Consider the following 13,692-nt stretch of genomic DNA (forward strand, 5'->3'; position numbering starts at 1 on the left):
CTTCACCATACCTGGTTGTCCAAATTAGGCATAAAAATGTGTTAATTCCACGACTGCATGTATCGGTTGATATCGGTATCAGTAATTAAAGAGTTGGACAATATCGGATATCGGCAAAAAGCCATTATCGGACATCCCTAGTGATAACTTAAACATAATTATTCTAACACCCTCTCCCAGGAGACAGGACATTCCGCCCAAACCCTTCCCTCATCTCTCATTCCCAAAAGTAGTTCTGGAAGAGTTCTTTGTCTCTCTCTCCCTCTCTCTCTCTCTCTCTCTCTCGCTTCCTCTCCTTCTTTCTTTTAGTAGCAGCGTAAAACCTTCCTCCTTTGTAATCTAAATAGCTCATGTCCACTAGCTTCGTGGAGACAAACACAAACGCCATCATTTTGATGAGTTGGAAGTTTTATTTCAAAGGTGAAGCCACCTGAAAATAAATCATAGCTCATCCAAAAAAAAAAGGCTGAATTGCTTCTGTCCTAAAAAGTGACCTTGTTGTGCATCGCGTGGTCCATTCAACAGAAAGGAGAAGAACACGATATCCTCACTAAGAATGTGTCAGTTGAAAACTTGGCAGTGCTAGCAAGCTAACGTGTGATAAACATTGGTCATACTTTTAAATCTTAACACTGTTCTGTGATAGGTTGCCTATTTTAGGATGCCTTTACGCAGGAAAAACAAATCTAAATGTCGGTGTTTTTGCTCTTTAGTTGAAAGCGGACATTCCGAAGAAAATACGTCAAGTCTCGTCTCGTCCACTGCTCATGCTTTTAATTAGGTCTTTGCCCCAGGATGTTTGGTTGTACAGAAACGGGGCGGAAAGGCACTTGAAAATGCGGACGCCCCTTTAATTTCCTCTCCTAAGTCCTAAATATGAAGAACGAATGTCATCTGGTTGACTCCTCCCGGTACAGAACGTCTTCAAGTCGACCAACGTGGTCTCTGAAAGAGAGGTTGGAGACGGGTTAGCATGGTTTGTTCTTTAGGAGCTCAAAAAGGAACGGAAAATGGAAATCAGAATCAGAAATACTTCAATAATCCCCGAGGGGAATTTAAGATTTTCAGCACAATCCCATTCAAGATCGGACAAACATTACAGGGAGACGGAACAGGATCGCTGAAGGGTCTGCCAACTTCCGGCGCCCCTTACAAAAAGGTGAGAAACAGGTAAACTCTGGGGGGGGGTGAGAAAAATAAATATTCAGTCTAAACCTGGGCCCCTCGAGAGGGGGTCCAGACTGAGGCCAAGGAGAAAAATCAAAGAACACAAAGGACATTAAAGACATTAAAAGAGCAGAGCTGATGCAACCTGCCACTTCTCCACACAGCCCCAAAAGTAAAACAACAAAACAAAAAAACATGCACTGCGGTGGCCTCTGCGGTGTTCCACGCCATCGCCTGCTGGGGCGGGGGGGGGGGGGGGGAGCATGGCCAGAGACAGGAGCAGACCCAACAAAGCAACCAAGAGAGCCGACTCCACCCTCGGCCGCCCACCAACTCTCGGCCAGTGTCCAGTCCTACTTGGATGAGCGAGGATGCGTCCAAGGAAACCGAGGTGTCCGATACCTGCTCATTCAGCCAGGACACCGTGAAGCTTGTCCAGCTCCGCAGTCCTGTCTCTTCATCCGCATCTCCTCCAGTCTCTCCAAACGGACTCTGGTGTGGCAGAGCTGGTCTCCATGGCCAAAAGGCTCCCAGGAGGCAGATCCGGAAGTTCACAAAAACGCACCACAGAAGTCACGAAAGTGCCACCCCTTGTCGCACAGACCCAAAGGGTCTAAACCTGGGCCCCTCGAGAGGGGGTCCAGACTGAGGCCAAGGAGAAAAATCAAAGAACACAAAGGACATTAAAAGAGCAGAGCTGATGCAACCTGCCACTTCTACACACAGCCACAAAACAAAAAAACATGCACTGCGGTGGCCTCTGCGGTGTTCCACGCCATCGCCTGCTGGGGCGGGGGGGGGGGGGGGGGAGCATGGCCAGAGACAGGAGCAGACCCAACAAAGCAACCAAGAGAGCCGACTCCACCCTCGGCCGCCCACCAACTCTCGGCCGGTGTCCAGTCCTACTTGGATGAGCGAGGATGCGTCCAAGGAAACCGAGGTGTCCGATACCTGCTCATTCAGCCAAGACACCGTGAAGCTTGTCCAGCTCCGCAGTCCTGTCTCTTCATCCGCATCTCCTCCAGTCTCTCCAAACGGACTCCATGGCCAAAAGGCTCCCGGGAGGCAGATCCGGAAGTTCACAAAAAAGCACCGCAGAAGTCAAGAAAGTGCCACCCCTTGTCGCACAGACCCAAAGGGTCCCGAACCAAAAGGCAAAAAAAACCCACATGAAAACAAGAGGGAAACATCAGGAACACAAAAGGATGACACAAGAGCACAGAGCTCCTGCCACCAGCAGCCACTACAGCGGCGCCATCTTGGGGGGGGGGATGAAATGAATATAGAAAAGGAATATGTCAACTCACCAGGACAAAAAAGTTGTAGGTTCTAGTCCTTGGTGGAGACCTCCGGAGTCACGTGACCATTCAGCACCGCCTCCACTGACTTCTCCCGAAAGAGAAAAACACAATAAATCTTTAGCTTGCACATCAATTCCTTGCAGTTTTGATGTAAAAACTGTGCAGTCCGACCAAGTTCTACGTGAAACAAAAGTGTTCCTCACCATCGGACATGAAGGTACGCTGCTATCTTCACAGAGCACATCCACACTTTTCAGATTGGTAGCAGCATCCTGTAAGGGAAGAAGCAGAGAAGTTAGCTTTCATCCAATCATGAGGGATTCATGGGAAGTCTGGCAAGAACCTCTTTCACTTCTGCAGGGACTTCTTTATTCAGCACCTCCACCTTTGCTTGGTCCTTCTCAGTTGGAGCTGCTTCAGCCACCCTTTCTGGTTCTGCTACTCTGGCAACAACTTCTGCTTCTGTTTCCGACTTATTGGCAGAGATTTCTGCTTCCGCCATTTGGGTGACAACCGGTTCTGTTTCGGCTGTGACGATGACAACATCTTCCGCCTTCGCTTCTGCTTCAGCAACTCGTTTTGGTTCTGGTACATTAGCAACGACCTTCTCAACGACTTCTGCTTCTTCTGTAACAGCAGGTTCTGCTTCAGCCACTCGTTCCGGTTTTGGTTCTGGTACGTTAGCGACAACATTCTCAATTGCTTCTGCTTCTTCTGTAACAGCAGGTTCTGGTTCTGGTACACTGGAGACATTCTTCTCTAGGGAGTCTGCCTGTGCCTTAACGGCGGTTTGTACTTCAACTACTAGTTCTGGGTCAGGGGTGCAACAAACAGGGACTTGTTCCAACAACTTTTGGAGAACAGGTTCTTTCTCAACCACTTGTTTTGGCTCAGGTACGCTTGGGAAAAACTTAGCCACGGATTCTCTTTCGACTTTAACAACAGGCTCTGCTTCAACTACTAGTTCTGGATCAGGGATGCAACAGACTATCGGTTCTTCCACCTTTTTAACATCAGGTTCCGGTATGCCAGCAACAACCTGTTCAACAGATTTGGGTTCCTCTTTTGCGGTTTTAGCTTCAGCTACTTGTTCTGGTTCCAGTTCCTTAGCCGCTGCTGTTTCAGCTGCTTGTGTTGGTTCAGGTGTGCTGGTGACAACTTGCTTCACAGTTTCTTCCGCTACCGTTTCAGCCGACACGCTTGCTCCCACCGCCGGTTCCTTGGTGTCTTCTGGTTCCGGTTCCGATGTACAAATTACCTCTGACTTGCGATCATGCTCCGTCTGTAAGAGGAAGAGGAGGAGGTTAAGTTAGAACCGTCATGCCGCATCAGAGAGGATATTGTGGTTGCAAGGAACAAAATGTCCTCCTTGTTGATGCCTGGCAGCCAAGTGTGTCACGCTGCATGAATATTGCAAGTCCTCAAAAGCCGGATATTAAATTATTCAGCCATTTTGCTAGCATCCATCTTTAATCCATGTCCACTTTGCAGGCTAGCAACTCTGGGACCTAATTCATAAGTGACTCTCCTGGTGGGAAGTGTGGAATCTACTCAAAAGTTTAGTGGACTTTGGTAAATATTAAGGGTGTAACGATTCGATCTTTGGATTTATATTCCTAAAATTCAACTACATCGTTCTGTGCTCGGCTTCCAGAAGATAGGTATCGATTTAATATTGTTGTAGGAGGCGATCAATCGGTTTTATGGATACTAGAAAAAGGAAAACATTGGTTTTAAGAACGACAGACTTATGAGAAGGACGTTAAAACCTCACTCTGTGACGTCATCAAAACCAGAATGGCGGTGGAGAAAGGTCGTACCGAATGCAAACGCCACAAGACTAGAGCATGAAGCCACAACACGACAACTTTCCGCTACAGCGTGATTGCAAAAGCCCTAACAAATACAAACGACACAACACAATAATATGAAGCCACAAAGGACTTGACGGAAGTGACAATGCAGCAAGTTTGTATGTGTATGACAGCGTTTCACTTGTGTGTATGACAGCGTTTCACTTGTCTCTGTGGGAATAATTTGTCAGTTGTTTAGGTACGAGTGTTTCAGTTGTGTGTATAAAAGCGTTTCATTTGTGCATATAAGAACGTTTTTTTTTGTGTGTATGACAGCGTTTCACTTGTGGGTATGACAGTGTTTCACTTGTCCGTGTGAGAGCGTTTCAGTAGTGTGTATAAAAGCGTTTCATTTGTGCATATGAGAACGTTTCACTTGTGTGTATGACAGCGTTTCACTTGTCTCTGTGGGAATAATTTGTCAGTTGTTTAGGTACGAGTGTTTCAGTAGTGTGTATAAAAGCGTTTCATTTGTGCATGTGAGAACGTTTTATTTGTGTGTATGACAGCGTTTCACTTGTGTGTATGACAGTGTTTCACTTGTCTCTGTGGGAATAATTTGTCAGTTGTTTAGGTACGAGTGTTTCAGTTGTGTGTATGAAAGCGTTTCATTTGTGCATATAAGAACGTTTTTTTTTGTGTGTATGACAGCGTTTCACTTGTGGGTATGACAGTGTTTCACTTGTCCGTGTGAGAGCGTTTCAGTAGTGTGTATAAAAGCGTTTCATTTGTGCATATGAGAACGTTTCACTTGTGTGTATGACAGCGTTTCACTTGTCTCTGTGGGAATAATTTGTCAGTTGTTTAGGTACGAGTGTTTCAGTTGTGTGAATGAAAGCGTTTCATTTGTGCATATAAGGACGTTTTTTTTGTGTGTATGACAGCGTTTCACTTGTGGGTATGACAGTGTTTCACTTGTCCGTGTGAGAGCGTTTCAGTAGTGTGTATAAAAGCGTTTCATTTGTGCATATGAGAACGTTTCACTTGTGTGTATGACAGCGTTTCACTTGTCTCTGTGGGAATAATTTGTCAGTTGTTTAGGTACGAGTGTTTCAGTAGTGTGTATAAAAGCGTTTCATTTGTGCATGTGAGAACGTTTTATTTGTGTGTATGACAGCGTTTCACTTGTGTGTATGACAGTGTTTCACTTGTCTCTGGGAATAATTTGTCAGTTGTTTAGGTACGAGTGTTTCAGTAGTGTGTATAAAAGCGTTTCATTTGTGCATGTGAGAACGTTTTTTTTGTGTGTATGACAGCGTTTCACTTGTGGGTATGACAGTGTTTCACTTGTCCGTGTGAGAGCGTTTCAGTAGTGTGTATAAAAGCGTTTCATTTGTGCATATGAGAACGTTTCACTTGTGTGTATGACAGCGTTTCACTTGTCTCTGTGGGAATAATTTGTCAGTTGTTTAGGTACGAGTGTTTCAGTAGTGTGTATAAAAGCGTTTCATTTGTGCATGTGAGAACGTTTTATGTGTGTATGACAGCGTTTCACTTGTGTGTATGACAGTGTTTCACTTGTCTCTGTGGGAATAATTTGTCAGTTGTTTAGGTACGAGTGTTTCAGTAGTGTGTATAAAAGCGTTTCATTTGTGCATGTGAGAACGTTTTATTTGTGTGTATGACAGCGTTTCACTTGTGTGTATGACAGCGTTTCACTTGTCTCTGTGGGAATAATTTGTCAGTTGTTTAGGTACGAGTGTTTCAGTAGTGTGTATAAAAGCGTTTCATTTGTGCATGTGAGAACGTTTTATTTGTGTGTATGACAGCGTTTCACTTGTGTGTATGACAGTGTTTCACTTGTCTCTGTGGGAATAATTTGTCAGTTGTTTAGGTACGAGTGTTTCAGTAGTGTGTATAAAAGCATTTCATTTGTGCATATAAGAACGTTTTATTTGTGTGTATGACAGTGTTTCACTTGTGTGTATGACAGTGTTTCGCTTGTCCGTGTGAGAGTGTTTCAGTAGTGTGTATAAAAGTGTTTAATTTGTGCATATGAGTACGTTTCACTTGTGTGTATGACAGCGTTTCACTTGTCTCTGTGGGAATAATTTGTCAGTTGTTTAGGTACCAGTGTTTCAGTAGTGTGTATAAAAGCGTTTCATTTGTGCATATGAGAACGTTTTATTTGTGTGTATTACAGCGTTTCACTTGTGTGTATGACAGTGTTTCACTTGTCCGTGTGAGAGCGTTTCAGTAGTGTTTATAAAAGCGTTTCACTTGTGTATATGACAGCGTTTCACTTGTCTGTGTGAGAGCGTTTCAGTAGTATGTGTGAGAATATTTTTTTTCAGTTTAGGTGCGAGTGTTTCAGTAGTGTGTATAACAGCGTTTCATTTGTGTGTATGAGAGCATTTCACTTGTATGTGTAATATGTGAGATACATTTTTCAGTTGATTAGGTGCGAGTGTTTCAGTAGTGTGTATAAAAGCGATTCACTTGTGTGTATGACAGCGTTTCACTTGTCTTTGTAAAAGCGTTTCAGGAGTTTGTATGAGAGTGTTTCAGTAGTATGTGTGCGAATATTTTTTTCAGTTTAGGTGCGAGTGTTTCAGTGTTGTATAACAGCGTTTCATTTGTGTGAATGAGAGCGTTTCACTTGTGTGTATGAGAGCATTTCACTTGTCTGTGTGAGAGTGTTTCAGTAGTATGTGTGAGAATGATTTTTCAATGTTTAGGTGCGGGTGTTTCAGTAGTATGTATGAAAGCGTTTCACTTGTATGTATGAGAGCGTTTTACTTGCGTAGGACAGCATTTCACTTGTCCGTGTGAGAGCGTTTCAGTAGTATGTGTGTGAATAATTTTTCAGTTTAGGTGCGAGTGTTTCAGTAATGTGTATAACAGCGTTTCACTTGTGCGTATGAGAGCGTTTCACTTGTGTGTATGAAAGCATTTCACTGGTCTGTGTGAGAAGGTTTCAGTAGTATGTGTGGGAATACTTTTTCAGTTGTTTAGGTGCGAGTGTTTCAGTAGTGTGTATAAAAGCATTTCACTTGCGTATAAAAGCGGTTCAGTAGTATGAGAATTTTGAACACTTAGGGTACGAATGTTTCAGTAGTGTGTATAAAAGCGTTTCACTTGTGTGTATGACAGTGTTTTACTTGTCTGTGTGAGAGTGTTTCAGTAGTGTGTATAAAAGCGTTTCACTTGTGTGTATGACAGTGTTTCACGTGTCCGTGTAAGAGCGTTTCAGTAGTGTGTATGAGAGAGTTTCAGTAGTGTGTATGACAGCGTTTCAGTAGTGTGTATGACAGCGTTTCAGTAGTATGTGTGAGAATAATTTTTCAGTTTAGGTGCGAGTGTTTCAGTAATGTGTATAACAGCGTTTCACTTGTGCGTATGAGAGCGTTTCACTTGTGTGTATGAAAGCATTCCACTAGTCTGTGTGAGAAGGTTTTGGTAGTATGTGTGGGAATAATTTTTCAGTTGTTTAGGTGCGAGTGTTTCAGTAGTGTGTATAAAAGCATTTCACTTGCGTATGAAAGCGTTTCAGTAGTATGAGAATTTTTAACACTTAAGGTACGAATGTTTCAGTAGTGTGTATAGAAGCGTTTCACTTGTGTGTATGAGAGCGTTTTACTTGCGTATGACAGCGTTTCACTTGTCTGTGTGAGAGTATTTCAGTAGTATGTGTGGGAATAATTTTTCAGTTGTTTAGGTGCGAGTGTTTCAGTAGTGTGTATAAAAGCATTTCACTTGTGTGTATGACAGTGTTTTACTTGTCTGTGTGAGAGTGTTTCAGTAGTGTGTATAAAAGCGTTTCACTTTTGTGTATGACAGTGTTTCATGTGTCCGTGTAAGAGCGTTTCAGTAGTGTGTATGAGAGAGTTTCAGTAGTGTGTATGAGAGCTTTTCAGTAGTGTGTATGACAGCATTTCAGTAGTATGTGTGAGAATCATTTTTCAGTTTAGGTGCGAGTGTTTCAGTAATGTGTATAACAGCGTTTCACTTGTGCGTATGAGAGCGTTTCACTTGTGTGTATGAAAGCATTTCACTAGTCTGTGTGAGAAGGTTTCGGTAGTATGTGTGGGAATAATTTTTCAGTTGTTTAGGTGCGAGTGTTTCAGTAGTGTGTATAAAAGCATTTCACTTGCGTATGAAAGCGTTTCAGTAGTATGAGAATTTTGAACACTTAGGGTACGAATGTTTCAGTAGTGTGTATAAAAGCGTTTCACTTGTGTGTATGACAGCGTTTCACTTGTCTGTGTGAGAGTATTTCAGTAGTATGTGTGGGAATAATTTTTCAGTTGTTTAGAGTGTTTCAGTAGTGTGTATAAAAGCATTTCACTTGTGTGTATGACAGTGTTTTACTTGTCTGTGTGAGAGTGTTTCAGTAGTGTGTATAAAAGCGTTTCACTTGTGTGTATGACAGTGTTTCACGTGTCCGTGTAAGAGCGTTTCAGTAGTGTGTATGAGAGAGTTTCAGTAGTGTGTATGACAGCGTTTCAGTAGTGTGTATGACAGCGTTTCAGTAGTATGTGTGAGAATAATTTTTCAGTTTAGGTGCGAGTGTTTCAGTAATGTGTATAACAGCGTTTCACTTGTGCGTATGAGAGCGTTTCACTTGTGTGTATGAAAGCATTTCACTAGTCTGTGTGAGAAGGTTTCGGTAGTATGTGTGGGAATAATTTTTCAGTTGTTTAGGTGCGAGTGTTTCAGTAGTGTGTATAAAAGCATTTCACTTGCGTATGAAAGCGTTTCAGTAGTATGAGAATTTTTAACACTTAAGGTACGAATGTTTCAGTAGTGTGTATAGAAGCGTTTCACTTGTGTGTATGAGAGCGTTTTACTTGCGTATGACAGCGTTTCACTTGTCTGTGTGAGAGTATTTCAGTAGTATGTGTGGGAATAATTTTTCAGTTGTTTAGGTGCGAGTGTTTCAGTAGTGTGTATAAAAGCATTTCACTTGTGTGTATGACAGTGTTTTACTTGTCTGTGTGAGAGTGTTTCAGTAGTGTGTATAAAAGCGTTTCACTTGTGTGTATGACAGTGTTTCATGTGTCCGTGTAAGAGCGTTTCAGTAGTGTGTATGAGAGAGTTTCAGTAGTGTGTATGAGAGCTTTTCAGTAGTGTGTATGACAGCATTTCAGTAGTATGTGTGAGAATAATTTTTCAGTTTAGGTGCGAGTGTTTCAGTAATGTGTATAACAGCGTTTCACTTGTGCGTATGAGAGCGTTTCACTTGTGTGTATGAAAGCATTTCACTAGTCTGTGTGAGAAGGTTTCGGTAGTATGTGTGGGAATAATTTTTCAGTTGTTTAGGTGCGAGTGTTTCAGTAGTGTGTATAAAAGCATTTCACTTGCGTATGAAAGCGTTTCAGTAGTATGAGAATTTTTAACACTTAAGGTACGAATGTTTCAGTAGTGTGTATAAAAGCGTTTCACTTGTGTGTATGAGAGCGTTTTACTTGCGTATGACAGCGTTTCACTTGTCTGTGTGAGAGTATTTCAGTTCAGTAGTATGTGTGGGAATAATTTTTCAGTTGTTTAGGTGCGAGTGTTTCAGTAGTGTGTATAAAAGCATTTCACTTGTGTGTATGACAGTGTTTTACTTGTCTGTGTGAGAGTGTTTCAGTAGTGTGTATAAAAGCGTTTCACTTGTGTGTATGACAGTGTTTCACGTGTCCGTGTAAGAGCGTTTCAGTAGTGTGTATGAGAGAGTTTCAGTAGTGTGTATGAAAGCGTTTCAGTAGTGTGTATGAGAGAGTTTCAGTAGTGTGTATGAGAGCGTTTCAGTAGTGTGTATGACAGCGTTTCAGTAGTGTGTATGAGAGCGTTTCAGTAGTGTGTATGATAGCGTTTCAGTAGTGTGTATGACAGCGTTTCAGTAGTGTGTATGAGAGTGTTTCAGTAGTGTGTATGAGAGAGTTTCAGTAGTGTGTATGACAGCGTTTCAGTAGTGTGTATGAGAGCGTTTCAGTAGTGTGTATGATAGCGTTTCAGTAGTGTGTATGATAGCATTTTGTGAGAATAATTTTTACTGGAAACGTCCTAATACTGCCTCGGAGACTTTGTGTGTAGAAACGTGCGACTATGATTGTTTGATACTTGCTTATATTGACGCCGGTATCATTCAGTCAATAGTCGATATCATTCAGTCAATGGGCAGTCATTGCGCACGTTTAGCTTGTGTGCTACAGTGTGCTTAGCTGCTGTGTAGCTGCCAGTTGCTTTCGCCTACCACGTTTACCTTTTGTGAGTAATTTCACTAAAGTACGAGAAAAGACCAAGTCATGCACACACACACACACACACACACACACACACACACACACACACACACACACACACACACACACACACACACACACACACACACACACCCCAGGCAAAGGGGAGGAGGAGGGTGAGAAAGATGACTAAGACTTGCAGGAAAGTTCTAGAACAAAATGTCCCAGCTCCTCTCCACACGCTGACAGCTGCCACTCACCTGAGTGCTGGGGGGCGTGGCCTCTCCCCTGTGACCCCACAGCCAGCTGAACATGACCCCCATCCCCAAGTCAGTCCTCCCAAGTAGCTCAAATCCAACTCTGCTCCCGGAGTCTCCCTGAAGTGGTCTGCTGGTCCAGCAGGGAGGGAGGGAGGGAGGGAGGGAGGGGGCGGGGCATGCGGCACAAGGACACGCCCCTTATGGGCCAGCCTGCCGCTATAGTGGGCTGCACGCCATGAAGACTGAGGTCAGAGGTCAGAGGGCGGCAACTTGTGAGCATCAGATGGTGGGGACATAAACATGTCAAAGTTTGTTGAATGTTTGTGATAGTTATTAGGAACTGAATGTTGGTGATAGTTAATATTAGGAACTGAATGTTGGTGATAGTTAATATTAGGAACTGAATGTTTGTGATAGTTAATATTAGAAACTGAATGTTTGTGATAGTTATTAGGAACTGAATGTTGGTGATAGTTAATATTAGGAACTGAATGTTGGTGATAGTTAATATTAGGAACTGAATGTTTGTGATAGTTAATATTAGAAACTGAATGTTTGTGATAGTTATTAGGAACTGAATGTTGGTGATAGTTAATATTAGGAACTGAATGTTTGTGATAGTTATTAGGAACTGAATGTTTGTGATAGTTAATATTAGGAACTGAATGTTTGTGATAGTTAATATTAGGAACTGAATGTTTGTGATAGTTAATATTAGGAACTGAATGTTGGTGATAGTTAATATTAGGAACTGAATGTTTGTGATGGTTAATATTAGGAACTGAATGTTTGTGATAGTTATTAGGAACTGAATGTTTGTGATAGTTATTAGGAACTGAATGTTTGTGATAGTTAATATTAGGAACTGAATGTTTGTGATAGTTAATATTAGGAACTGAATGTTTGTGATAGTTATTAGGAACTGAATGTTGGTGATAGTTAATATTAGGAACTGAATGTTTGTGATAGTTAATATTAGGAACTGAATGTTTGTGATAGTTAATATTAGGAACTGAATGTTTGTGATAGTTAATATTAGGAACTGAATGTTTGTGATAGTTAATATTAGGAACTGAATGTTTCTGATAGTTAATATTAAGAACTGAATGTTTGTGATAGTTAATATTAGGAACTGAATGTTTGTGATAGTTAATATTAGGAACTGAATGTTGGTGATAGTTATTAGGAACTGAATGTTTGTGATAGTTAATATTAGGAACTGAATGTTTGTGATAGTTAATATTAGGAACTGAATGTTGGTGATAGTTATTAGGAACTGAATGTTTGTGATAGTTAATATTAGGAACTGAATGTTGGTGATAGTTAATATTAGGAACTGAATGTTTGTGATAGTTATTAGGAACTGAATGTTTGTGATAGTTATTAGGAACTGAATGTTTGTGATAGTTATTAGGAACTGAATGTTTGTGATAGTTAATATTAGGAACTGAATGTTTGTGATAGTTATTAGGAACTGAATGTTTGTGATAGTTAATATTAGAAACTGAATGTTGGTGATAGTTAATATTAGGAACTGAATGTTTGTGATAGTTATTAGGAACTGAATGTTTGTGATAGTTATTAGGAACTGAATGTTTGTGATAGTTAATATTAGGAACTGAATGTTGGTGATAGTTAATATTAGGAACTGAATGTTTGTGATAGTTAATATTAGGAACTGAATGTTGGTGATAGTTAATATTAGGAACTGAATGTTTGTGATAGTTAATATTAGGAACTGAATGTTTGTGATAGTTAATATTAGGAACTGAATGTTTGTGATAGTTATTAGGAACTGAATGTTTGTGATAGTTAATATTAGGAACTGAATGTTTGTGATAGTTAATATTAGGAACTGAATGTTTGTGATAGTTAATATTAGGAACTGAATGTTGGTGATAGTTAATATTAGGAACTGAATGTTTGTGATAGTTAATATTAGGAACTGAATGTTTGTGATAGTTATTAGGAACTGAATGTTTGTGATAGTTATTAGGAACTGAATGTTTGTGATAGTTAATATTAGGAACTGAATGTTGGTGATAGTTAATATTAGGAACTGAATGTTTGTGATAGTTATTAGGAACTGAATGTTGGTGATAGTTAATATTAGGAACTGAATGTTTGTGATAGTTAATATTAGGAACTGAATGTTTGTGATAGTTAATATTAGGAACTGAATGTTTGTGATAGTTAATATTAGGAACTGAATGTTTGTGATAGTTAATATTAGGAACTGAATGTTTGTGATAGTTAATATTAAGAACTGAATGTTTGTGATAGTTAATATTAGGAACTGAATGTTTGTGATAGTTAATATTAGGAACTGAATGTTGGTGATAGTTATTAGGAACTGAATGTTTGTGATAGTTAATATTAGGAACTGAATGTTGGTGATAGTTAATATTAGGAACTGAATGTTTGTGATAGTTAATATTAGGAACTGAATGTTTGTGATAGTTAATATTAGGAACTGAATGTTTGTGATAGTTATTAGGAACTGAATGTTTGTGATAGTTATTAGGAACTGAATGTTTGTGATAGTTATTAGGAACTGAATGTTTGTGATAGTTAATATTAGGAACTGAATGTTGGTGATAGTTAATATTAGGAACTGAATGTTTGTGATAGTTAATATTAGGAACTGAATGTTTGTGATAGTTAATATTAGGAACTGAATGTTGGTGATAGTTATTAGGAACTGAATGTTTGTGATAGTTAATATTAGGAACTGAATGTTGGTGATAGTTAATATTAGGAACTGAATGTTTGTGATAGTTAATATTAGGAACTGAATGTTTGTGATAGTTAATATTAGGAACTGAATATTTGTTATAGTTCACAATAGGGACTGAATGTTTGTGATAGTTAATATTAGGAACTGAATGTTTGTGATAGTTAATATTAAGAACTGAATGTTTGTGATAGTTAATATTAGGAA

At 40.2% G+C, this 13,692-nt stretch overlaps 1 protein-coding gene across 2 annotated transcripts in view; it reads right to left on the reverse strand.

The window, feature by feature from the left end:
* Window positions 1–407: 407 nt before the first annotated feature.
* The window catches only part of LOC133631825 (proteoglycan 4-like), a 36,678-nt gene continuing 23,393 nt past the window's right edge, over window positions 408–13,692 (reverse strand). The window contains exons 1-5 of one of the 2 annotated variants that reach the window (XM_062023987.1): window positions 10,752–10,876; window positions 2,812–3,750; window positions 2,672–2,740; window positions 2,475–2,553; window positions 409–945 (exon numbers count right to left, since the gene is read on the reverse strand). In XM_062023987.1, coding sequence (XP_061879971.1) covers window positions 2,497–2,553; window positions 2,672–2,740; window positions 2,812–3,750; window positions 10,752–10,814 — 1,128 coding nt within the window. In that variant the 5' untranslated portion in view covers window positions 10,815–10,876 and the 3' untranslated portion in view covers window positions 409–945; window positions 2,475–2,496. Of the gene's footprint in view, window positions 946–2,474; window positions 2,554–2,671; window positions 2,741–2,811; window positions 3,751–10,751; window positions 10,877–13,692 lie in introns of those variants that run through there. The other variant, XM_062023986.1, reaches the window with a different exon arrangement.

The sequence above is a fragment of the Entelurus aequoreus genome, linkage group LG17 (genome assembly GCF_033978785.1).
Source record: "Entelurus aequoreus isolate RoL-2023_Sb linkage group LG17, RoL_Eaeq_v1.1, whole genome shotgun sequence".
In the NCBI taxonomy this organism is placed as follows: Eukaryota; Metazoa; Chordata; class Actinopteri; order Syngnathiformes; family Syngnathidae; genus Entelurus; species Entelurus aequoreus.